General features: G+C 43.9%; 1 protein-coding gene across 1 annotated transcript; it reads right to left on the bottom strand.

Annotated features, from left to right (window-relative positions):
* Window positions 1-1,814: 1,814 nt before the first annotated feature.
* Window positions 1,815-27,684, bottom strand: LOC134747799 (centrosomal protein of 164 kDa). The gene is made up of 22 exons (XM_063682436.1): window positions 27,423-27,684; window positions 25,765-25,876; window positions 24,853-25,000; window positions 22,723-22,873; window positions 22,184-22,453; window positions 20,945-21,146; window positions 20,373-20,608; window positions 19,994-20,213; window positions 18,826-19,729; window positions 18,018-18,195; window positions 17,198-17,355; window positions 16,336-16,476; window positions 15,683-15,783; window positions 14,523-14,664; window positions 13,512-13,635; window positions 9,074-9,142; window positions 8,368-8,437; window positions 7,841-7,974; window positions 7,345-7,502; window positions 4,298-4,445; window positions 2,767-2,840; window positions 1,815-2,298 (listed from the first exon to the last, which is right to left on the bottom strand). Exons 1-22 carry the CDS (start codon window positions 27,487-27,489, stop codon window positions 2,215-2,217), a joined length of 3,891 nt encoding a protein of 1,296 aa, XP_063538506.1. The 5' UTR covers window positions 27,490-27,684; the 3' UTR covers window positions 1,815-2,214.

Raw genomic sequence — 27,684 nt, 5'->3', positions numbered from 1 at the left:
TATAAGTTCCATGACTAGAATTTAAAGCAGTTTTAAATCACAATATTATCAACAAGGAAACTGTTATTGTGCTAGCTTATTTTAAATAAATTTTGACACAATAAAATCTGAATACACACAAAGGAATGTATAGGCCACCTTATATCTAAGCATATGTCTTTATGTCCATTTGTGCGAATTTACCTGCTTACGACAAATTTTTTTTGGCCATTTACTACTTAAAGTTACTCAACTTTGCCTTGAATGCTAAAAAATGCTTGGCTTGAAAATAAGTGTTTCTTTACTATACCTATACTTCATTTTTTTAGCATGGTAGGTACCATGTTCTTAGAAAAAAGGTAAACAATCTAGACGTCTTTTTATTATTATTGAAAACGCTTTTTTTAAATCTACGACTACTTATGAAAGCAAAATAATGTAAATGATCGTAGTTATACGATTTATAATTGTTTCATATTTGCCGTGACTTATTTTTCAAGTGTTTTTTAATAAAAGGACACATCAAGATCGCTTACCTTCTTTATAAAGCTAAAAAAAACGAAGTATATAAGTTAGATTTAGACAGCCGTTTGGTATAGAGACACTGCTTTTTTCACGACATGTTTTGCATAATATGCAATGTTGAGCACGTTTACGTAAAGAACGTTGTCCGTAGCCGCAACATACTTGCCATCATACTTAAAACAAAAACGCATCTCTACTATAAGAATTACGGTTCGAAATCGAATGACTAGAAAGGAATGTCAAATGGTTATAGGTTTAAAGGGACAATACGTTTCTCTTCCCCAATTAGCTCCATGCATGAATTTATTTTTATTTTTGGATTCATAATTTATATCGTTGGAACACCGGAAATGATAAAAATACTTTTGTAAACCTTAACATTATTTTATTAAAACATATTTAAAATGTTGAAAATTTTTGAGCGGTTGAAACGCTCATAATTTTTGGCGCGAATTCGACAGAGCGTGATGACGTCACACGTTGGGCGGCCCAACTGACGTTTGCTACTAATGACACTAATCTATGACGTCACGTGGCATTTCGAGCGTTTCGCTCACTAGCTTTTCGCGGGCAAATTTTTGTACTTTTTATTTATAATTTTAAGCAATTAAATGGTAATTTAAAAACGGAAATGCATTTGTAACATGATATAACGGTAACAAACATCCGAATAAAACATATTTCGTTCAAATATAAACTTCATGCATGAGGCTAATTGTTTGACAACTTGAAACTTCATGTCGTTACTTTTCTTTTACATTCAGTCGTCATATACACGCATAATTCTTTACTATATTACAATCCTTTTTCTACATCACGCTTATAACGTGTTTTGGTCTAGCATAATTATTTATTCTTCTATTCAGGAATGAGTCGTTTGCTGGTTGATATTTAATATCATTTTTATATTTAGCTGGACATTTGAGCGTTTGATCTATATTACTATAAACACGTATTATACGTAGTATATAAGAGTATTATCAACTCAATAATTATTTCCGTACGTCCAGCGCAAGAAAAGCGCGTTGATAATGATTCACATATATTTTAAAGCTACTATTTCTATTAAAAAACTGTATGCGTGAATCCCATCTCAAGATCTGTACTGAGCCGGTTATCCCAAAGATGTAGCCCGGCCAATCAGTAATAAAATTAAAGAATCACTTTTTAGGGTTCCGTACTCAAAGGGTAAAAACGGGACCATATTACTGACTCGTATTATTTTCAAGCAAAATCTTCTAGATTTTACTAAACCTTAAGCATAAGTTTTTTTTATTTCGCAACAGAACTACTTTGAAACGAAACGAAGCCTTATCGAGCAGGCATAAGAGCGGAATCCGGAGCGCAAACACGGAAGTTCGTAAATTGCGGGCATCTTTTCTTTTTTACTCCAATTAAGGCGTAATTAGAGTGACAGAGAAAGATGCGTTCAATTTGCGAATTTCGGTAGGCCCTCAGCTCGGTCTGTAGCAAGCGCGGAGCGTCGGGCCATCTCTGCCACTTAAATTGTGTAGTAACCTTTATCTCGACGACAGAAGAGCGAGATTAGCTTGGCCCAGAGACGCGAAGATGATGCGATGGACAGTGTGGTTTGCAGCCAGGCGCGGAGTCCCCGGGCTCGTTAAGCAGTCCAAATTGTACTGTAAGCCTTATCTCGACGACGGAAGAGCGGGATTAGCTTGGCCCAGAGAAGCGAAGATGGTGCGATGGTTACGGTGTGGTTTGCAGCCAGGCGCGGAGCCCCCGGGCTCGCTCGGCCACACCGTCGGGGTTGTCTTGCAGCGATTGCTCAGGCTGAAACAATAAAATAATAAATATAGTTTGGCTTATCATTGGCCTAAGGCCCAGCCATATAAGGAAAAAATCCAAAAATTGTCAGTGAAATTTGAATCTACAATGTAAGAAACAGAGTTTATTTTAGCCAGAAATAAATTATACACTGAAATAAAAATAATTTAATTTGTTCTAAATTATTACTGCACTAAATACACGAGTCAATCGTTCCGACGCACAATATCTTCAGTAGTGTAAAAAATAATTAAAAAAACGAGCCTTTTCATTTAATATGTCACACGATACAGATTGCAAAACTTTTTTTTATTGTCTAATTTACCCCCCAACCTCTATGTTCATAATTAATTTATTTGCGTTACACTCAAACCACGTCTATGCCAAATTTTTAACTCAATCAGTCCAGTATTTTCGGAGCAAATTGGATGTGACAGATTACACGAGTGACCGAGACCCTAAAAATATACTTACAGCGGAGAGAGTGAGCCGAGTGTGAGATGTTGTCGGTGCGTTGCACGAGCTCGACTCGGGTGAAGCTGTTATGGCTGCAAAAGAAATAAGATAATATTTATTCATTTAAAACTTATGCTAATAGGGAATATTACGCAAAACTCTGCGTAGGGCGCCACTACCACAATCTGAGGGTCTATTCGTGAAACAAGAAAATTTCTTTATCTAACTTCTCTGTCACTCTTGCATAATTCGAGCGATAAAGAGGCAGATAGCGAATTTTTCGGATTCGCGTTTCCCGGTAGGTCCTCTGTAAGCAAACCGCCTTGATGCATCAATGTCATATTATATTATCTCTGAAAACTTGTCAAAAACCTGTTAAAGGTACAGTATGTATAAGTTACTCTATGGTTTACTAAAAAGGCTAGTCCTGCACTCTGTTGGCAGAACATTGCAGTAATATTCCCTATTGGCGTAATACAATGGTAATTATACAATTTATACTTAAAATATTAGTACATTCATAGATTCAACTCAAAATAAGTACAGGTCAAGTTAAAAACTTTAATACCGAACGAATTTGTATTTTCTGTCGCTAATGGAAATTTGATAACAATACCTAAAGTAAGTAAACATTTACTTGTATGCACTTTTTGTAGGTCAATTTATCAGTGGAGATAGAGAGATATATAGATAATAACTAGAGATAGAATAAAAATGTATTAAAATTAACAACAAATGATCATTTTGGTCAGGGTTTCAATATATAAAATTTTGGGTGGAAATAAAATTGCGCCGATTCGATTTTCGTTTGGCAGACACGATTCGCAGATGAGTTCTGCAACAGAGTAATGTTTAGCAGAATTACATTACGCAGTGTTTCAAATTAATACTGATGCCAAATAACCTCAGCCAGCTTTAATTTCTCATATTAGCGTTGGAAGATTAAATTAATAAATACAGCATGTAAATTTTTAATTATTAAAATAAGAGTTTGGAGCTTTTCAAAATTTTTAAGTAATTTGTTTATCGCTCATAACTATTACGTAGTTCCCACGTAATGATATTGTAAGGAAGAAGATATAATTCACCGTGTGTATGGCGAAGCGGTCATCCACTTTCGTCTCACCCTTATTCATAAAACTTTACGGGCCTGATATAGTTAAATTATGTTTTATCCCTTTCTCACAAATACAAGTCAAAATGACAGATAAAGACAAACGATTTATACCTAATTCAGACCAGTGACGCGTTTATGAATAACGCTATTAAAGTTGTCGAGTAAATACACGGTGGCTAAAATATAAGTGCATTCCCGTTGCCAGGGGAGTTTTGGGATTATACTGAGCAACTTTTACTATGGGACCAACACCGAAATCGCGAAAAAGATTTGGCTGTTTCATACATTTCGGCTGGTCCATTTTCTATGGGAGGGTAAATTTTTTTTTCGCGATTTCGTGGGTGGTCCCATAGTAAATGTTGCTCAGTATAATCCCAAAATATCTCTGGCAACGGGAACGCAGTTATTTTCTAGCCAGCGTGTATAAGTAACCTGGTACTCTGGGGTCCCTGGCGTCGAGCGCGCGCCAGATGTCGCGCACGTCGGCGTGCAGCGCGCGCAGCGAGCGCAGCACGGCGCCGCCCGCCGCCGCCGACGACGCCGACGACGCCGACGACGCCGACGAGCCCGACGAGGCTTCCTGATGACAGGTATAGGCAGGCGTGACTCACTCCGCGATGTCATCGCGCCGCTACAACTACATGCGGCCGTCCCCAATTAGCTCCATGCATGAATTTATTTTTATTTTTGGATTCATAATTTATATCGTTGGAACACCGGAAATGATAAAAATACTTTTGTAAACCTTAACATTATTTTATTAAAAAATATTTAAAATGTTGAAAATTTTTGAGCGGTTGAAACGCTCATAATTTTTGGCGCGAATTCGACAGAGCGTGATGACGTCACACGTTGGGCGGCCCGACTGACGTTTGCTACTAATGACACTAATCTGTCGAACGCGTGACGTCACGTGGCGTTTCGAGCGTTTCGCTCACTAGCTTTTCGCAGGCAAATTTTTGTACTTTTTATTTATAATTTTGAGTAATTAAATGGTAATTTAAAAACGGAAATGCATTTGTAACATGATACAACGGTAACAAACATCCGAATAAAACATATTTCGTTCAAATATAAACTTCATGCATGAGGCTAATTATGGGGTCTAGCCATAGTAATTGCCGCGCACCGCTACGGAACGGACGCTTGTTCGCGCTTGCGCCACCTAGCGGTCATATCTGTGCTGCGCAGTTGCGTCAACGTTGCGTCGAGCAGCAGCCGTAGAATTGACTAGACGCCGAGGCTTGGGAGACGCTAGTGTGAGATGGCTCTTAAGGCCCTTCGCCGACTTGAGCGGGTGTAAAATCAGGAAAACGTGTTAAGTATATAAAGTTAAAACCCGCGCGATGGCGTTATATTCCGTCGCAAGTTTCGCGCGGCGCGCCATAACTTTTGTTCCCTTCTAATTTTCTAGCTTCACACCCCCTCTTAAACAAGTGCTACAGTGAAGTATATACATCGGTAGAATAGCAATAAATAAAACTAAATTCGGTTAGCGAGGAGGACGACAGTATGCAATAGTGTCTGAACTGAAATAAAATTACCGACGGATATGAAACAAAAACCGGACAAGTGCGAGTCGGAGTCACTCGCCGAGGATTCCGTACTTTTCAGTATTTGTTGTTATAGCGGCAACTGAAATACATCATCTATGAAAATTTCAACGGCTGTATCTCATGAACCGTGATACTAGCTAGCTAGTAACGACGGTGACAGACAGACGGACAGCGAAGTCCCGTCGAATAGGGTCCCGTTTTTACCCTTTGGGTACAGAACCCTAAAAAGTAATGCCAATTAGCAAATTTGCTCAGATATTAAGAAAAATATACTAAATTAAAACTAATTGGGGACTAAATGATAGCAAATTAGAGTAAATATTCATAAATAATGTAAAGAAAGTGCAATTTAACATGTATTTTTTGAAGATAAAATGTCAATCTACACCATGAGGTAAAAATAAAAGTGTAATTTTAACGTTGTGCGTTGTGCCTATAATCTGAAAAAATTAATCAGCCAGACAGCTAAACTGTAGAAGCCAAAAAATATCACCAATTTGAAAAACTTATATTTTGATTTAAAATTGTTAATGACTTAAAAGAACTACATGAAGTAAACAAATCAAACTAAAACGATAACCAACGCAGCTTGAAAGTAAAGATCAGAATCGAACTTTGGGGAAAAGTATGAATAGCGGATGACCTATGCAAAAGTGAACCAAATGATGAATGCATTGTTCCAACTCAAGCACATTTAAAGATAAAACTGAACCAAAACACTAGAAAGTGACAGTAAAATTAGAAACAAAACTTAGTTAACAAGTTTGGGAACAAATCAAATTATTTTATTAAATATTTTTGATTTGTGTTTTTTAAGTAGTCACACTACTATATATAAATTAAAATTAAAAACTGTAATAGATGTCATATATTAAAGAAAAACAGAAGTGGCGGGGTGGCCTAGGGGTTCATGGCGTTAGCCGCGATAGCTAAAGACGCCGGTTCGAATCCGGCCTTTACCACTGGAGGGCTTCGTCACTTTTTCTTTAATATATGACATCTATTACAGTTTTTAAAACTTAATTAAACGAAATATAAATGAATTAAGGCGATGATGAAGCGAAATTGAACCAAAATCTGCACCGCGAGGGGCTAGCGCCTGATATACTCGCCAAACAGCTCTTCGACACGAACGTGTGTAAGCAAAACTGAACCAAAATTCTATGCGAATAAATCAGAAACAAAGCTAAATTAAACTTTCGATGTGGTGATGATTTAAGCGAAACTGAACCAAAAGCCTATAAAACAAGTTAGATTATCGCTCGACCTGCACGGCGACCGGCGGGCGCGTCGCCAGCGCCCGCAGCGCGCGTTCAATGTGTCGCAGCCGAATCTCCTTCTCGCCCAGCAGTGCACGGGCTCGGTGTAGAGCAACCTCCAACTCAGTGGACTCACGCTCCTCCTGGCCCGTTTAATAGCACATCAGACTGACATCAGACACAAAACAAACAAAAATATATGCGATTCAACTCGATTAGTGAACAGTCATTTTGACGATGGTGCAATATGATTTCACCATAGATAAAGGACACGCGTATACGTAACTTTGTCGATACAATATCTGTAGTCGTTACCATAGCTTACAATAACAGACTTCATAGCTTGCAACAGTTGCAACCGGCGATAAACTTACCAGTCAGGTAGCTAATATTAAGGAGCAGTGAGTTCAGCCAGCAGTTTTTGAAAAATTTATTTTTAACGATGTCGAGTGGATTGGCTAGCCGGTAACCTCATTGACCTCGTTACGCGTAGATATTTTTTTTAATATTTTCCATTACTGGTTACTAAATTGCGTTAAATCACATAACTGGTTAGTATCATCCATGTCAGGTTCAGGGCAGACATTCTTCCGTCGACAAAGTTAACAAAAAATATTATAGTTATAACTTCGATTAAGTTTTTTAATGTAAAGATATAACTTACGCTAGGGGCTCTATGTGGTTCTCTTTCGCTCCTGGTCTGTTTGAGCGCTGCTCTGCGCCGCTTCAGCACCGCTCTCGCTCTGCGCATGCCTTCTCGCTCTATTAAGGCGCGGTGCCGCACGAATTCCAACTCGGGCGTGTCGGCGGTGGCTACGGCTCCTAGTTACAATGAAAGAATAAACTATTATGTGACTGCTACGTAATGAAAGGCATTAAAATACGAGTGTGGGTTTACACGAGTGCTGATGAGAGTAGCTGTCGTAAGGACTAAGACTCTCTTTTTCTCACTTTTCCCTGACCTCTCTTGAAATTTCCTGACTTTCCATGACCATCATTTCCGTTCCTGACTCTTCCCTGATTTTCCAGAAAGTGAACACCCTGGCAAGCTAAGTCCGGGAACTACTCTTCTAAGTACCTATAGTCTAGTTTTATGAGGTTGCTGTAAGGTCTCTATAGAGGGCTCGACCTCCGCCTCTGGATCTCTGGATACAACATACCTAGCTCTGCGAAGGGGTACCGCAGGCTGTAGGCAGGCTGGCAGGCTAAGTCCGGGAACTGGTCCTCTAAGTCGTCTAGTTTTCGCAGCTGCTGTCGTAGGGATTCTAGAGGGCTCGACCAGCCTTCGCCTCGTCTGGAATTACACAAGTTTGTTCAAATCTTATAAATACGTTAGTTCTTCCAGAAAAGATAACAAATCATATGAAAATTTAACCATTTGGACTCCAATGACCGATATATACGCGCCGTAGGTTCAACGCCAAAGACAGATTAATCGGTCATAGACCACAGAGAAACATAGACCTACATGCATATGCATAAAGTTCAATTTCAGTTTTGACACTTCGGTGACGTGGCGTCAGGATGACTGCTTTTGCGTTTTACACGGCGTCGAAAAGGTTAAAAATCCCCAATGGCTTAAACTTAGAGGTTATTGACATTTATTAATTTTATTATTTATTACTCGAGGGGGGGATTCGTATAGAGGGGGGAGGAGTATATTCCGTACATATACGATTATACGTACTTCGGTGAGTAGTTGAGTCGCGAAGTGGACGCTGACTTCAGTCTCGTGAAGCACCTGCGCCGCCCGTGACCTGCAAGGGCCACGCACGCTGAATTAAATCTTACGACACAAGGCACAAGGTTCACATTGGGATGATGACTAACTCAACATGTCTAATCGTCTTCTTTTTTTGAACTATAAAAAGCTATTGGTGTCGGCGTAAGTTTTTTCTGTTTTATTAAATAGTTTTTATTTTTTCAAAAAAACAGCAATGTACGTTTTTTTTATAATTTCCTAGTAGAGAAGGTACTTTATTTTCTGCATTTTAAAATATAAACTAGGGCAAGTTTGAGTAATCTTGAACTATTAAATGCTCTTGAAATTTGGCAGAAACGTACGTATAAATAGTTATTTAAGTAGTTACTTTGGTTTAGTAAAAACATGAGAAAGTCAGCCTGAAAAGGTTAAGGAGTTAGAGGGCTCGAAATATATGTGAGCATTTTCAGAAAAAAATGTACCATTTACTTTTAGAAAAATGAGAACTATCGATTTAGAAACGAAAAAAGTTTTTGACGCGTATTAAATACATTTTATATAGACCTTCGCAAAACACACTCAAAATTTGTATAAAAACTGGAGACACTTTTTTTTCCTCGTTTTAATCAATAGTTCTCCGGATTTTAAATGCAGTCAACATCCCTATTGGTTGGCCCGGGCACAGTATTACCGTTAATGGTCTCCTTCGGCTTGTCGTCAGCTGTCGTTGCGTCCGATGAATCTTGGAAGTCCGTAGTAGCTGTAATAATAGTACATTATTGTCGAGGCTCGGAAGTAGCTACTTGCTGGCTGAGGATTTGTTTTAAACGGACGACCTTGGGAGTCCGTTTAATTGAATCCGAAGCCAGCAAGTAGCCTTCCAGCCGAGTCATATATAGTGCTTTTCTCAAAAATGGCGCAAAAAATACAAATATAATAGAAATATTTTACAGAAGCAACGTTCTTATGTATATATTTTCACAGAAAAAAGTAAAAAGATTTGCTTTGCCGCCGTTTTATTTTTTCAATTATAAATAGAAGTGTATTTTTCTGCTGAAAGTACGCCAACCTATTTGAGACACCTAAATAGTCGCGGTACCAACATTATAATAATAAGTACTGATCATCTGTTTGGCTGTTTAATGGACCTATGCCTTCATTTGATATGGCCACTTCAACTTTTAAAAAGTTTGGAACTCGACAAATAATGGAATTTGTATGCAACATTGCAGTCCTGAAATCGAGACTGCACTGTTTTTAACTTTTAAATTTTTTGACTGACCATAAACTACGCACTTCGCGACCTACTTTTTAACCGGCAACGTAGACTTTGCCGTCCATTTTTGAGAAAAGTCATATTTTTAATGAAAAGTTTTTAATCGGCTTCAAAAATCAAAACAGAATAAATTAAGCGGGTGAGACAGAAAATTTTAACTTCGACGAAATAAGCAACGCTCGCGGAAGGCCACTGAATCCACTGATGGCGACTGCCAGTTAACAAGGAGTGAGAGTAACCGCGTCTCTCCCCCTCTTTCTCCTTCGCGTCTCTCCTTCTCTGTCACCGTGTCTCAGGCGACTGTGCCGCGTTGAGGTTTCAGCTTCGACCCTGTCACACTGAGTGCGAGTGAATAGTGTGCGTACCTATGTCTCTGTCCCTGTGGCGGTGGTAGTCGCGCTCGCGGCGGCGGCGCGGCGGCTCGCGGAAGGCCACGGCGCTGTCACACTGAGTGCGAGTGAATAGTGTGCGTACCTATGTCTCTGTCCCTGTGGCGGTGGTAGTCGCGCTCGCGGCGGCGGCGCGGCGGCTCGCGGAAGGCCACGGCGCTGTCACACTGAGTGCGAGTGAATAGTGTGCGTACCTATGTCTCTGTCCCTGTGGCGGTGGTAGTCGCGCTCGCGGCGGCGGCGCGGCGGCTCGCGGAAGGCCACGGCGCTGTCACACTGAGTGCGAGTGAATAGTGTGCGTACCTATGTCTCTGTCCCTGTGGCGGTGGTAGTCGCGCTCGCGGCGGCGGCGCGGCGGCTCGCGGAAGGCCACGGCGCTGTCACACTGAGTGCGAGTGAATAGTGTGCGTACCTATGTCTCTGTCCCTGTGGCGGTGGTAGTCGCGCTCGCGGCGGCGGCGCGGCGGCTCGCGGAAGGCCACGGCGCTGTCACACTGAGTGCGAGTGAATAGTGTGCGTACCTATGTCTCTGTCCCTGTGGCGGTGGTAGTCGCGCTCGCGGCGGCGGCGCGGCGGCTCGCGGAAGGCCACGGCGCTGTCACACTGAGTGCGAGTGAATAGTGTGCGTACCTATGTCTCTGTCCCTGTGGCGGTGGTAGTCGCGCTCGCGGCGGCGGCGCGGCGGCTCGCGGAAGGCCACGGCGCTGTCACACTGAGTGCGAGTGAATAGTGTGCGTACCTATGTCTCTGTCCCTGTGGCGGTGGTAGTCGCGCTCGCGGCGGCGGCGCGGCGGCTCGCGGAAGGCCACGGCGCTGTCACACTGAGTGCGAGTGAATAGTGTGCGTACCTATGTCTCTGTCCCTGTGGCGGTGGTAGTCGCGCTCGCGGCGGCGGCGCGGCGGCTCGCGGAAGGCCACGGCGCTGTCACACTGAGTGCGAGTGAATAGTGTGCGTACCTATGTCTCTGTCCCTGTGGCGGTGGTAGTCGCGCTCGCGGCGGCGGCGCGGCGGCTCGCGGAAGGCCACGGCGCTGTCACACTGAGTGCGAGTGAATAGTGTGCGTACCTATGTCTCTGTCCCTGTGGCGGTGGTAGTCGCGCTCGCGGCGGCGGCGCGGCGGCTCGCGGAAGGCCACGGCGCTGTCACACTGAGTGCGAGTGAATAGTGTGCGTACCTATGTCTCTGTCCCTGTGGCGGTGGTAGTCGCGCTCGCGGCGGCGGCGCGGCGGCTCGCGGAAGGCCACGGCGCTGTCACACTGAGTGCGAGTGAATAGTGTGCGTACCTATGTCTCTGTCCCTGTGGCGGTGGTAGTCGCGCTCGCGGCGGCGGCGCGGCGGCTCGCGGAAGGCCACGGCGCTGTCACACTGAGTGCGAGTGAATAGTGTGCGTACCTATGTCTCTGTCCCTGTGGCGGTGGTAGTCGCGCTCGCGGCGGCGGCGCGGCGGCTCGCGGAAGGCCACGGCGCTGTCACACTGAGTGCGAGTGAATAGTGTGCGTACCTATGTCTCTGTCCCTGTGGCGGTGGTAGTCGCGCTCGCGGCGGCGGCGCGGCGGCTCGCGGAAGGCCACGGCGCTGTCACACTGAGTGCGAGTGAATAGTGTGCGTACCTATGTCTCTGTCCCTGTGGCGGTGGTAGTCGCGCTCGCGGCGGCGGCGCGGCGGCTCGCGGAAGGCCACGGCGCTGTCACACTGAGTGCGAGTGAATAGTGTGCGTACCTATGTCTCTGTCCCTGTGGCGGTGGTAGTCGCGCTCGCGGCGGCGGCGCGGCGGCTCGCGGAAGGCCACGGCGCTGTCACACTGAGTGCGAGTGAATAGTGTGCGTACCTATGTCTCTGTCCCTGTGGCGGTGGTAGTCGCGCTCGCGGCGGCGGCGCGGCGGCTCGCGGAAGGCCACGGCGCTGTCACACTGAGTGCGAGTGAATAGTGTGCGTACCTATGTCTCTGTCCCTGTGGCGGTGGTAGTCGCGCTCGCGGCGGCGGCGCGGCGGCTCGCGGAAGGCCACGGCGCTGTCACACTGAGTGCGAGTGAATAGTGTGCGTACCTATGTCTCTGTCCCTGTGGCGGTGGTAGTCGCGCTCGCGGCGGCGGCGCGGCGGCTCGCGGAAGGCCACGGCGCTGTCACACTGAGTGCGAGTGAATAGTGTGCGTACCTATGTCTCTGTCCCTGTGGCGGTGGTAGTCGCGCTCGCGGCGGCGGCGCGGCGGCTCGCGGAAGGCCACGGCGCTGTCACACTGAGTGCGAGTGAATAGTGTGCGTACCTATGTCTCTGTCCCTGTGGCGGTGGTAGTCGCGCTCGCGGCGGCGGCGCGGCGGCTCGCGGAAGGCCACGGCGCTGTCACACTGAGTGCGAGTGAATAGTGTGCGTACCTATGTCTCTGTCCCTGTGGCGGTGGTAGTCGCGCTCGCGGCGGCGGCGCGGCGGCTCGCGGAAGGCCACGGCGCTGTCACACTGAGTGCGAGTGAATAGTGTGCGTACCTATGTCTCTGTCCCTGTGGCGGTGGTAGTCGCGCTCGCGGCGGCGGCGCGGCGGCTCGCGGAAGGCCACGGCGCTGTCACACTGAGTGCGAGTGAATAGTGTGCGTACCTATGTCTCTGTCCCTGTGGCGGTGGTAGTCGCGCTCGCGGCGGCGGCGCGGCGGCTCGCGGAAGGCCACGGCGCTGTCACACTGAGTGCGAGTGAATAGTGTGCGTACCTATGTCTCTGTCCCTGTGGCGGTGGTAGTCGCGCTCGCGGCGGCGGCGCGGCGGCTCGCGGAAGGCCACGGCGCTGTCACACTGAGTGCGAGTGAATAGTGTGCGTACCTATGTCTCTGTCCCTGTGGCGGTGGTAGTCGCGCTCGCGGCGGCGGCGCGGCGGCTCGCGGAAGGCCACGGCGCTGTCACACTGAGTGCGAGTGAATAGTGTGCGTACCTATGTCTCTGTCCCTGTGGCGGTGGTAGTCGCGCTCGCGGCGGCGGCGCGGCGGCTCGCGGAAGGCCACGGCGCTGTCACACTGAGTGCGAGTGAATAGTGTGCGTACCTATGTCTCTGTCCCTGTGGCGGTGGTAGTCGCGCTCGCGGCGGCGGCGCGGCGGCTCGCGGAAGGCCACGGCGCTGTCACACTGAGTGCGAGTGAATAGTGTGCGTACCTATGTCTCTGTCCCTGTGGCGGTGGTAGTCGCGCTCGCGGCGGCGGCGCGGCGGCTCGCGGAAGGCCACGGCGCTGTCACACTGAGTGCGAGTGAATAGTGTGCGTACCTATGTCTCTGTCCCTGTGGCGGTGGTAGTCGCGCTCGCGGCGGCGGCGCGGCGGCTCGCGGAAGGCCACGGCGCTGTCACACTGAGTGCGAGTGAATAGTGTGCGTACCTATGTCTCTGTCCCTGTGGCGGTGGTAGTCGCGCTCGCGGCGGCGGCGCGGCGGCTCGCGGAAGGCCACGGCGCTGTCACACTGAGTGCGAGTGAATAGTGTGCGTACCTATGTCTCTGTCCCTGTGGCGGTGGTAGTCGCGCTCGCGGCGGCGGCGCGGCGGCTCGCGGAAGGCCACGGCGCTGCGACGGGGCTGAGGTTTGCTCGTCACTGATGTGTCTGATGGTGCTGACTGAAACAATCACACAGGTGCAAATTTTGTCAGTCATCACCTCCCGGGCGAAAACTCGTATAGCGGTTAACGGCTATGTATGATGAACCCTCGTGAACGTCAGCTGCCGCTCCGTTGGTGGGTTGAGGAATGGCAGCCACCGAAACGCGTAACACGGTCTTTCCACAGCGATACAACCGGCTGACGATTTTGTTTATTCACAATAGCATCTAAACTATCATCTGACAAAGTATCAAGCGGGCCATGACTAAACTTTTTTTTATAGACTTTATTTGCTGCCATTCCTCAACCCACTAACGGAGCGGCAGCTGACATTCACGGGGGTTCATCATACATAGCCATTAACCACTATACGAGTTTTCGCCCGGGAGGCGATTGGTCATGGAAATCTGTTCCTGGCCCGCGGTCTATAAGCGTCTTTTCTATAGAACTCAAGGGCCTGACACTCTTTGATAGAGAAAGATAATCTTATTGCGATTCCTATAAGAGGAAAGAGAAAATAGTGCCATGCTTTGTCCTCGACCGGGTGGCATCATAGGTAGGAGGCGATGGCAAAATACCGAAATTTATACGAGTGAAAGAGAAAAAATCCTGTGCTGCCCAAATTTTATATGAATATTCTTTCTCTTACCCCCGGTCGCTCGGTGCCGCGTCTATAACTACTTGTATATACTATGTCTATGATAGAACTTAATGCTGTACCTACCAGGACCTATCGCGAAAAACGAAGTTCGAAATTTCTTTATCTGCCTCTCTATCGCTGGAAAATGCAAAAGCGATATCTCTATCGCTTTTGCAGGCAGACGATGTTTTTCGATTTTGTTTATGTTGGTGGTAGGTCTGAGGGTATCATTGTACGCTGAGAGTTGTAAGTAGTGTATACTCACGTGTTTGCAGCGTTCGTTGTTGTTGGCGTTGTTCTCCGAGCACGTGTCGTTGTCGTTGTTGTGAACGACCAAGTTATTGTTCACTCTGGTCGGCTCGGACTCGATCACGGCGCTTACCGATGTCTCATTTATCTCCTTGCACCTAAGCAATAATAGAACATTACTACAGAAGCCGTTATGAAGCCGGCAACCCCTTTTCACGCCGAGGTATGTATAATGCTATTCTCAAACATGCAATGAAATAATAATACAAATATGATGATGATGATGATTGTTTCATGTCCTAATGTGATAGGTTATTCAGTGCGTGGGGTGAGGTATCAAAGAAGGGGAACGAAAATTTGATTGTTTTTGCGCTACGACGCACGGTTTTGGAGATACAGCCCTATAAAGATATTAGACATTTAAAAAAAATACCTCCCGGCCTAGGCCTTAAATTTTGTAGGAAATTTCTTTACAGTTCTCTCGAGTTGCGCCGCCCGAAACACGATACTTTGAAGCCTGTTATAACGCACGTAAGGATGACATTTCATTGCATGTTTGAGAAAATATTATAACACAAATTAACAGTCACGTGAGTCACGAGGCCGCTAACATACAATCGAAGTAACGCTCTCATTTTAAAACGACATGGTTATATTACATTAAACTTGACATGAGCATTTATGTAACATTATCTATTTAACTAATGACATTATAATAGTTTTCGTTGCAAACATTGTTACCTATACAAAGAAATCATGTAAAACTTCTACAATGTATACAATTGCTAGCAACGATAAATATATTATTTTATTCAATTGAATGTTCATGTTCATTTAATTCGGTGGTTGCGAGCGGCACAGGATTGGTAGGAGTGGCGAGCCTTGAGGGAGGCCTATGTCCAGCAGTGGACGTCTATCGGCTGACATGATGATGATGATGATGAATGTTCATGTCAAAAATCGTGTTAATTCAGAATTCTTCTTAAAATAAGTTCGTAACTTGACTATGCATAATTTTTAGGCAACTATCTATACAGGGTGGTTAAAAAATAAGTGCATTCCCGTTGCTAGGGAGGTTTTGGGATTATCCTGAGCAACTTTTACTATGAGACCAACCATGAAATCGCGAACATTAAAATTTTCAATCAGAAATAAATATTATCTATCTATAGTTACCTTTCCAGCGACTGATTAGCTTTGTGCGAGTTAGACTTCTCAGTTTCTGATCCCGTCGTCATGCTCATTTCTCGGCGCTTGTTCCGCCGCTCGATGGACATCTGGGTTCATTCAATATTAATATTAAATAATAACTTATTATTCGTGAAAAAACCTCCTTTTTGAAAGATTACAATGTTGCGTATTCGCCATACAAATCCATTCCACCATTATTTTTGGCTTAGACAGTCAGGTAACCATTTAGCAAATTTCTATAAACAGCGACCAAATGTATTTAGACGAAGCTCTCAATGCTTCAAAAAACGGTCCTCACCAGTTTTTGGACAATCAAGAGAGCCTTTACCATCTGGTGTGGTGAAAAATGATATGTCTATGTAATAATATGAGCGCTCGCCTACATTGACGTGGTCGTTGGTCCTACATCACCAAAATGTTACAAGTACATAGATTTGAACCTTAAAACCACCACGATTCAGCCACTTCTAAAACGAAATTGTTGCTTTGGCACGCGCTCAGACACGGTAGCCCACCGCTCGCACAAAAGAAACAATGGATTTTGTTTAACAGATTAGGGTCTTAGGCGTAAAAGTAATTTGAGAAAATTCATACATGTAAGTTAGTTAGTGTGGGTCAAATCTTATCTTGAGTGTTACCTTGACGTCGTGTTTGAGGCGTGCGTACTTCTCCTTGAGACAGCGGTATTTGTCGGGAAGTGTTGGAGCGAGACGGTCGGACGCCAATCGTCCGCGGAGCTCTTCTAGGTGGCAAGCGTGTTGGGTGCGGATTCGCTCCACCTGTGACAAAACAATTAACGTTGTGGGAAATGTCGCGAAAGGATCATAATCAAAAGAACAATTGTAAAAAAGATTATAAAAAATTTTTTTTTTATATATAATTAACATGTTACCTAGATTTGGAGGGCAAAACCTTCGCCGACGCCTAGCTATGCCACTGTCGGGCGAGTCTCCAATTAGCCTCATGCATGAAGTTTACATTTGAACAAAATATTTTTTATTCGGATGTTTGTTACCGTATCATGTTACAAATGCATTTCCGTTATTAAGTTTTGGACCGTCCAACATCATCACGCTTTGTTGAATTCGCGCCAAAAATTATGAGCGTTTCAACCGCTCAAAATTTTTCAACATTTTTAATATTTTTCAATAAAATAATCAAAATAATGTGAAGGTTTACTAAAGTATTTTTATTTTTTCCGGCGTTCAAACGACATGAATTATGATTACAAAAATTTTAAAAAATCATGCATGGAGCTAATGGGGTTGGCAACTGTCAAAGGTTTGCATAGATGGCGCCGTCATAGCTTGCCCCTTTTTCTATGAGATTTGGCTTAAAGGGCTGGCATCCAGAGCATTAAAAAAACAAAAATTTGACACAATTCTAGGGATTGACAGGGCAAGCTATGCTGGCGCCATCTGCTAATTATTTCGACCGGCCAACCCCATTCGCAGAAATGTTTACGACGAAAGAAATATGAGAAATTTGAAACATTGCTACCTCTGCCCTATAGTCGTGTCGCAGTTCTGCGACCCTGCTGCTGTGCTCGTCCCTGAGGGAGTCTATAGTGGCCCTGTTCTCTTCCATCATGCTCGCTCGCTCTCTGTGCAGATTGGTTGATAGTTGTTCACGTAGCTCGGAGAGGGCGCGTTCGTTTTCTGTTAGAAAATAAATAAGAATTTTTACTATAATGACGTAAATGGTTGAGAATAAAGAATCGTGTTTACTTAAAAGAAAGACTGAATACATTTATTAATTTAACGGCATAATTGATTAAAATAGAACATAAACATTGGGCTGATTTTATGAACCTAACCTAACTTACAACTCAATCCAACCCTACATAGGAATATTGTGCTTTGAAGGAAAAAGCTGAAAATATGCATTGAAATATTCCTTTTCCCACATTGAGAAAAAAAGATTAAAAGAGCAAAATTATTATACCTGACAGTTTTTTGTAGCGCAAAGAAAGTGGAATAAACCAAAGGGGATAGGCCGGTAAGTATGGGGAATCGGCCCCAGACGTCAAATTGGTTACCGTTTTGCCTATTTATTTGCTCAGATACCCTCAACCCTCCCCAACCCTCAAAATACCCTCCCTCCCCAATCCTCTTAATACACACTCGGTAACTTTGCAATAAGCTTTATAAAATACCATTTCGTCAGGTGACAACCAAAACTCACTTATTACCACCACAAGTTCATAGCCATAGTGAACCATATAAGTACTGAAATAAGGTTGATTTTTGTTTAATTACTTTTTAGTAATTAGTGAGTTTTGGTTGTCATCTGATTGATTTAACAGTGTGGTCAGTGTTACCTATTTCAAGTTCATTTTGTTGTTCCCTCAGCTTAGTTCTGTACTGTTCTCGAAGTTTCTCTATTGCAGCTTGATGTTCGCTCTCCGCCGCTTCGGTATCGCTTATTATTCGCTCCTGTAGCGCTTTAGCGTGCTCTTCTATCGCTTTTTGGCGATTTTCTTCTGCTGCTGCTAACACCTGCCACAAACATTTGATTAATTAGGGTTCCGTACCTCAAAAGGAAAAAACGGAACCCTTATAGGATCCCTTTGTTGTCCGTCCGTCTGTCTGTCTGTCAAGACCCTTTATCTCTGGAGGTATCGAGTTGAAATTAAAACCATACTTAGGACTACAGTCCCTGGAAGCTGTACAAAAATCAAAGTTCTAAGTTAATATAAAAAAAGATACGGCTGTTTATGTCGCAAAAACGTATATTTTGACACTCTAAAGGGAGTCAAAATTCATAGGGTTGGCCCGTTGACCTAGAACTATGAAATTTGGCAAGTCATATCTTCTAACACTACAAGTACAGGGGAAAATCTCAAAAAAAAAACTTAGATTTCTACGGAACCCTCGGTGGGCGAGTCCGACTCGCACTTGTTCGGTTTTTTTATTGTTTCAGCTGTGTATTAAATAAATGACTTCAAATTAAGTTAGCTTTTTGTGACATTACGTCTGAAAAGGTATAAATGTTACCCGTTTACCTAGTTGTAACAATTAAGTCGTGATTGTTTCAATTCAACCACGCCGAGTCACATTTGGAAAGGATTCGAAATTACCAAAAACTTGTGTCATTTATAATGTTATGTTTAAAGATCTTAAACGTACCTCCTCCATCTCCCTCTTATGCCTTTCCGCCTGCTCCTCCAACCTCAATTTCTTCTCCGCTAAAAATTTCTCCTCTGCCTCCTTTAACTCCTCTTGCAACTCGGCCTTCAATCTCTTCTCCTTCCTCACCCACTCCATTCTTATCGTCTCTATCTCTTTCTGCAACGACAACTCCAGTCTTCTCCTCTCATCTCCTTTACTTCTCTCAATCATCTCTTTTCCCGGATCAGGCAAAGGTGATTTAATTTTTGAAAAACTGTCTTCCTGCTCAAATTGGTATACAACTACTACGTTATCTGTACTTGATTTACCTTGGGACAGTATAACACCATCTAGGCGAGGGCTTGTTAAACTTTTTCCTAAACTGTTAGCAGAGTCTGAAGATTTCAATGGAGATACAGGTTTCGGTTTAAATGACAAACTAGACCACGGTTTGTTAAAATCTCTCGGGGATCTATCAGGAATTGGAGACACTTTTAACTGAGGGCTTTTTAAGGCTGCCTCTAAACTATCCGACCTAGATTTGAGTTGCGGACTTTTTAAATCTACACTATCCGATCTAGAATTCGTTTTCGATTCATCATTCTTGAACTCTTTGAATTCTGATTTAGGGGAGCGGAAGAAATCTAACTTAGGAATTTTTATATTTGGCATTGGAATGTTATCTATTATTCTAGGAGATTTGGACTGCTTAGAATTAGTGGAATGTTCTGATAAATCTTCTTTTACACTTTCTTTTTTATCTTCTTTTTCTGGAACGTCGTCTTCCTGGTCGTTGAAGTCGTCAAGGTCGTTTAAGTCCAGATTGGCAAACTCTCTGTCGGGAGAATCGATGGAGGTCTCGGATTCTATGCTCTCCATGAGGTTGATGGATATTTTGTTCTTTTGAGGTATCATTGGAGATCTGAAACAAATGTATAAGTTAGCATAATACTCGCTAGTATACATGTCAATGAATATGGGTCAGAAACTAGCTTGGGAAACAATTTTGTTTATAAAAGTCTCACGATATGACACCTCCATACAATCGAGGTTACGCTCTCATTTTAAAACGACATTTTGAAATAAAATGTGTGTCATGTGGCTCTCGAGAAAACATCTTATTAAGGTCCGCCATATCCTGGAACTCATCTGGAACCGGTCTCGCTTGACGTAATACTGGACGTACCTTGGTCTAACTTCCTTCTCCACTGAAGGCTCTTCCAAGCTGTTAGCTGAAGCCACACTATGCGCCGAAGGTTCTATATCAGTAGACCGCACCAGGTCGGCGATCTTCTGGAAGTTCTTCTGGAACAGGTCTTGCTTGATGTAGTCGGCGGCGGGCGGGCGGAGCAGGCGGCGGGGGCGGCGGGGGCGGGGGGACGCGCCCGCGCCGAGGGACTCGCTCTCTGCTGAAAATAATTAACATTTGTATTTTTATGACAGAGAAAATATTTCAACCCTCTTACCGACATAATTCTTCTCGGACACTATTGCGAGGCTTTTTAGCTGAGCTTGCAACCAAGACAGACGCTAAAATATGACAGAAAAGACTTAAGCGAACTCACCAACAGAATCCTTGTCAGACCTCGGGCTGTCAACGTTCGGCCTCGGCGGCAGCGGCGGCCTCGCCGGCAGCGGGGCCAGCAGCACCCCCGGCCCCGGCCGCACGGGGGAGGAGGGGATCACGGGCGAGGGGATGGAGGGGACGATGGGGTTGCTGATGATGGAACCCTCGTTTTGTTCTGATGAGCTGTTCGAGCTCGGGCTGATGGTCGGGTCTGGGAGCGTTTCTAGTTTGAATCTGAAACAAGTTACTGTCATTCACACTTTTATCGCCGATTGTAATTTATCTCGCCTCGCGTGGGGGAGGCCTTTACCCAAAGCCACACAGAATCGGTTATCGTAGGTTAAGGAAAACTATAAATATAATATAAAATTGTATTGACCTGACTGACCTGATGAAAATGAAAAAAGAAAAATTATTTATTTAGGTAAAATATTTCGTTTTAACAATACAGTTAATGGAGTCTCCTAGTAAGTACAATATACCTGTGACAGGAGACCCCGCTCTTCCCAGACAACATTTCGTATAAGCAGAATAATAAATAAATAAAATTTTAACATGCAAATGACTAACCTGACACTCTTCCGATCGTCGTCCAAACTAGCGGCATGCCTCCCGAACACGGCGCTCTCGGCTTTCCTCTGCAGCTCCGGCTTGCCATCGCGCAGGATGCCCTTCGGGGGATCGCTCTTGGTCACAGAGTCTACGGTGAACGACTTGTCTGTGTCCGGACTGGGCAACTCAGACTTCAGTTTCAGGAACATGGTGCCTCTTCCTAAAATTAGAAAAATAGTCTTATAAAAAAAAAATTGTGTGTACCTAAACGTCGCGCACTCGATCAGTAGCACAAAGGAACGAGGTAATACTTGTGGTTGGACATGAGAATTTTCTGTTTTTCGACGATAACTTTTTATTGTCCTAACAAATATCTATGAAATTTAGCAAGGATCTTGGGAATCTGTTTAGGACTATCCCTCCCAAATTTTACGATTCTTTGTCGACACCATTCTCATGTCCAACGTCCAACCAACCACAAGTATGGCGTCGTCCCACAGTAAGTAGAGGCGGTGCAGTCGGTGCTCCTAGGCGATGATCCTCGAAAACGGATCGAAACAAGTTGAGCGTTTATTCGGCTTAGTAATATGTGAGTAACCCGTTTAAAATAATTGAAATATGGGGCATTTTCTATGAAAAGGGACCCTATTGTCGATGGCGCTTACGCCGCACAGCGTCGCGTGGCATTGTATTTATATCGGAGCATCGTTCATAATGGCGTAAGCGCCACCGACAATAAGGTCCCTTTTTATAGAAAATACCACATACAGTACCGGCCAATAATATATCACCTCTATGTTTTTACGGTACAACTTTTTTTATATATTTGTGAGTGACTTCCACCTCACTGCTTTAGGTAGTCTAGTAGTATTCCTTTGTACGGGCGATGAGAAAAATTGGTCTCATGTAATGGTTTTTTCATAGAGGTTTTTTTTAGTGTATTGTTAACTTCATTTTTTTGCTTCAGGTTTTTTAGTAATATTCTGAGTATCCTATTGTAATTCACAATATTTCACTGCAAGATTTATCATATATTTGTATAAAATGACTAGTAAAATATGCAATCTACAAACTAACCTATATTGTTTACTCTATACAAGCTCATACAAAGACACTCAAACGTGATATATTATTGGCCGCTACTGTATGGTCAAGTCTCATAAGGGTCTTATAGTTATTCCTCCGGACTAAGCATGCCCATCTTCATATCTATAATATCGTTTACAAAGGACATAGAAAAATAAGAGTATATCTTACCTGACAAAGGTAAAGGCAGTCCTTTCTCAACTTTCGCCGCCGCCAGCAACGGGTTATATTTCTCCTCCTCTGGACTCAAAACGCTCATTTTCAAGTCAATAATGTCCGTTTTAAAGGACGTTGGTCTGCTAAGTAACTCCCTGTCTGACGTGTTTCGGAAGAGGCTGGGTTTGGGCGACACTGAGCTTTCTGCGCTGCGCCGTAAGGGTGAGATACGAAGCTCGCCCAGTTTCTTGTCGAGTCGACCTAGGGGGGCGAGTGGTGGTCTTCCTGAAATTATTTATAATTAAGTACCTACACAATACACCTACTAACAGCCTCCTAATGAAGTCGGGACTGACCCTGGAAGCAGGACCTCCTGGGTTACATATTAGATTACCCAAGTGTGCTAAACTCACTGACCACCTAGCGGTCATATCTGTCGTAATAGACGCGTTTTATTAGAGAGTAAACCTTCTGTACCAAGTACTATTATTTATTCTGTGACTCTAGCCAAACTTTATAAATAGATTACTTTGGGTAAACTCGGGCTAACTTACCTAACGGTGCCAATCGTCTTCCCGGCATGAGAGCTGAATCCTTAACATCCGAGGGATGTTCAGCGCTGTCCGTCGATAGGTCTTCGTCGCTTTCTGCCTTCGTTTCCACCCGCTCTAGGTTTTTCGTGTTTTCTTCTGATGTTAGAAGTTCCTGAAAAGAATTAATTATTGTAAATCAAAGAGAATTTAACATAATTTGAAAACTATAACATATTGTAGAGAATTTTTTGGAAAATATACTTCTCCTAGTCATTTTTATTGTAGCTTTCACAGTTTTCATGAAAAGTTATAAGAACTAAATATGGGGATATAAAAGGGGGAGGGAGGGAAACAATAACTTCTTGGCGTGTTTCTACTTCTATTTATTCTTTTAACCCTTAAAGCTATTATGCATGCCAAGATTCGTGCTTTCTGCCGGATGGGACCATAGCTGAGCCGCACTATAGTGGTTATGTATAATAGGTACATACAAATTCTAGATATCAGTACAATGAAAAGGTCACAAAAGGTTAACGTCTTCTATAAAACGAATGGCAGTCATAAAATTGCGCAAAACAGTGTTCGTCACCTCATTAGTGGCGTGACCATCGGTAGGGCCATAAAATTGCTGATTTACTTTTCATTACTAGCTTTTATTTCTTTGTACTTCTTTCTTTGTATTTACGTTAGCTTTGTATTTCTTCTTTAGGTCATGTTTTCGTGGCCTAATTTAGTCGGTAAGGTTATTTAGAGGTGATATCAGTATAGTCAAAAAATATTATTGCCATTATTGTTTAATTGGATATATTGATGATGAAAGTACTGTAGCGCCCCATTTCCAATACACAGTGTGTTCTTGGCGGTGAATGTGTTAAGTGCGGACAACACGATGTTTCGCAGATATTATGTAGCCTAATTAATACGTACCTGCACGGACGCACACGTGTCGTCCATGGCGGAGGCGTCCCGCGCCTTCCGGACGAGCTCGCGGTACACGTGGTCCAGCGGGTGTTCCCATTGCGTCTTCTTCGTCTCGTCGTTGTAGTAGTAATGGACAGCGTACCTGCACGGACGCACACGTGTCGTCCATGGCGGAGGCGTCCCGCGCCTTCCGGACGAGCTCGCGGTACACGTGGTCCAGCGGGTGTTCCCATTGCGTCTTCTTCGTCTCGTCGTTGTAGTAGTAATGGACAGCGTACCTGCACGGACGCACACGTGTCGTCCATGGCGGAGGCGTCCCGCGCCTTCCGGACGAGCTCGCGGTACACGTGGTCCAGCGGGTGTTCCCATTGCGTCTTCTTCGTCTCGTCGTTGTAGTAGTAATGGACAGCGTACCTGCACGGACGCACACGTGTCGTCCATGGCGGAGGCGTCCCGCGCCTTCCGGACGAGCTCGCGGTACACGTGGTCCAGCGGGTGTTCCCATTGCGTCTTCTTCGTCTCGTCGTTGTAGTAGTAATGGACAGCGTACCTGCACGGACGCACACGTGTCGTCCATGGCGGAGGCGTCCCGCGCCTTCCGGACGAGCTCGCGGTACACGTGGTCCAGCGGGTGTTCCCATTGCGTCTTCTTCGTCTCGTCGTTGTAGTAGTAATGGACAGCGTACCTGCACGGACGCACACGTGTCGTCCATGGCGGAGGCGTCCCGCGCCTTCCGGACGAGCTCGCGGTACACGTGGTCCAGCGGGTGTTCCCATTGCGTCTTCTTCGTCTCGTCGTTGTAGTAGTAATGGACAGCGTACCTGCACGGACGCACACGTGTCGTCCATGGCGGAGGCGTCCCGCGCCTTCCGGACGAGCTCGCGGTACACGTGGTCCAGCGGGTGTTCCCATTGCGTCTTCTTCGTCTCGTCGTTGTAGTAGTAATGGACAGCGTACCTGCACGGACGCACACGTGTCGTCCATGGCGGAGGCGTCCCGCGCCTTCCGGACGAGCTCGCGGTACACGTGGTCCAGCGGGTGTTCCCATTGCGTCTTCTTCGTCTCGTCGTTGTAGTAGTAATGGACAGCGTACCTGCACGGACGCACACGTGTCGTCCATGGCGGAGGCGTCCCGCGCCTTCCGGACGAGCTCGCGGTACACGTGGTCCAGCGGGTGTTCCCATTGCGTCTTCTTCGTCTCGTCGTTGTAGTAGTAATGGACAGCGTACCTGCACGGACGCACACGTGTCGTCCATGGCGGAGGCGTCCCGCGCCTTCCGGACGAGCTCGCGGTACACGTGGTCCAGCGGGTGTTCCCATTGCGTCTTCTTCGTCTCGTCGTTGTAGTAGTAATGGGTTTGTAGTTTTTCGTCAAAGCTGTTCAAAGAAAGAATGGTCAGTGAAGTTGGTATTTTGTACTTATTTATAAGTTTTATAACACTTATAACATCTTTTTATAACACCTTCAAGATGGTTCTAAGTTTTTTTTTAGTATGTGGTCATTTCCGTGTTTTGCAGTAAACCTAACAATTGTTTTGTATTCTTAAGTACACTGTAAAGTGAATTGGCCAAAAAGAAAAACGAAACACTATAATTAATAATGATCCTTGTGAATGTGGAACTAGCTCATTAGTGTACATATTGTGTATAGTTTTCTCATTATATTTTATTTAGTCATTTATTCAATATTGCAGTCATATTTGTCATGTACAGTCGAAGGCAAAAATATCGATCCAGACAAATGAGTAGAATGAATGGAAGAAAAATATGTGAACACGACTTTATTGTCTAAGGTGTAAGAGCGTACACATATTTTTGAAACTTTGGGAATGTATGTATATTTATGCCCTTGACTGTACATAATGTGTTACACTTCATATAGCCATGCTAAGTCTACATATTATAATTAAGGTGACATAATAAAATTAACGTATTAGCGTATCAGTAGTTTAGTCACCTATTAGTTAGTCTCATAAATTAATTTAGTAACTTCAACAATAGCAACGTCAACAATGCACCGTTATAATAATGGCTGATTGAATTAATTTGTCAAAATTATTATAATCATTATTTATTTAATGAATGTAAATTTCTTTATCAAGTAACTTTCAGTGCTTAGTTTAACAGTAAATGCATCTTACTATGCCCTCCATGGTGTAGGCAGAGCTTGCATCAACCCATCTCTTGCCAGCGGCAGCAGGTGGCTCTCGCTGTCCGGGTCAATGCCGAGCTGCTGGGCATACTCTGATACCTCTGTCGACAATACATCAAGTTTAAAACACAAGTCTTATTGAGATGAAAAGTATTGTTTGTAGGGCATATTTAGATATTATATGGCAAAATTGACCACGCTATAACATCACGTTTTTGTAACTTTTTCTTATGCAGAATTATAGGACTAAGTAAGTAAATTAAATATTCTTTAATGTGCACCATAAAGTTAAAAAAATACACAAAGAGAGATAAAAGCTTAAGACTAGGTAACACAACAGGCGGTCTTATTGCTAAAAAGCGATCTGTTCCAGACAACCTTTGGCTAGCAGGTAAGTTAAGGACTGAGGCGATGAGGCTTGTAACATGTTCTTTTTTTAATCTTGACTGTTAAAGGGTTATTTGACCTAGCATTTATAACATTAAACAGTCAGCATCAAATAGTGGCCAAAGTGGCCATATTGTAACACCTTTGTTAGGTACAGTCAGCAACAATAGTTGCTAAGCGGGCGCGGTGATCAAAATGATCTTGATGCGACTTTATTGTGAAGAGAATAAGAGTGTGCCAAGGTAATTTTGAACACCTCGCCCGCTTAGCAACTTCTGCTGCTGACTGTACCATAGTAATAAGAATGTAGATATATCAATATATTTGGCCCATTTGGCTATCACTTTCTGTTTGATGCTGACTACCTGATATATTTAAGGTATCAATGACAGCAAATAGAATGTCAAAAGGATAATAAAACAAAAAGAAGTAAGTGAAAATTCTCTGCCTAGATTAATAAATAGGATAAAATTATGTTTTGTAGGAAAAATGTATTATGTTTGATTTCAATGACTAATACTCAAATATTTCTTGCAAGTCTGCTAATAAGAAACAGTATTTGAGCAACATTTTTAGAGTTTGTTTCTGTTTATTATTATATTATATCGTTTTTCTAGAACAGTACAATAATGAAACATTAAATACATACACCATATTATCAGGGCCGGATTTAGGGGAGGGCAACCGGGGCAACTGTCCCGGGCCTCCACAAAAGAGGGGCCCCCACAATGAACTTCGGAAAAGTAATTTGGGGCCAGGGGGCCTCCACACCTCTAAATCCGGCCCTGCATATTATGTGGTGATGATGTGATAATACAATAAAATATACCTACTTCATAACAAGCAGACTCATGTAAAAACCCTGTGCCCTCCGCGCGTTAGTCAGAATAGTTCTATAAATTTAGTTTTTAGTTTTATAAATTTATTTAATGCAATTTTGAAATCCAATAAGATTTCGTTTTCTGTATTAACATTTGAGTCTGTAAGAGAAATACTGTAAATGGTGTGCCTACCTTTAAGCAGTGGTGTACGAACGCTAGTGCCGGTCATGAAATATTTAAATTTCTTAATTATTAATACTTAACTGCGGGCGAAACACCGAAATCTGACGGGTAACTTTAATGATTCTAAAGACTCTTAAATAGGAATTCAGCAACACCAGCAAACATCTGCATGTATCAGACGTGCATTATGACCTATTACTAAAATACTTTATGACACAAATCAGAAGGTATTTAATTAATTATAAAAGGTACAAACCCTCTGCAGATGGTTGACTATTCTCATCGAAAACTTCGCGGCACACGATTGCTGCTGGAGAGCTCATGGCTTCCAGTATCACATTTTATTTAACTCTGAACGAAAACGGCTTCACATAGCCAAAAAATTTCAAATTCGGTAAAAAAATCATTATCTTATACGCTAAATCCGAGAAGAGCAAACAAAACCGAGCAAAATCTCGATGGAAACTTTGACACTGACAAGACCAGCGCGTTTGAGTAAACGGTAATAACGACCAATG

This window comes from Cydia strobilella, chromosome 15, assembly GCF_947568885.1.
Source record: "Cydia strobilella chromosome 15, ilCydStro3.1, whole genome shotgun sequence".
In the NCBI taxonomy this organism is placed as follows: domain Eukaryota; kingdom Metazoa; phylum Arthropoda; class Insecta; order Lepidoptera; family Tortricidae; genus Cydia; species Cydia strobilella.
The sequence above is the reverse complement of the archived record's forward strand: the minus strand, read 5'-3'. Positions and strand labels throughout refer to the sequence as shown.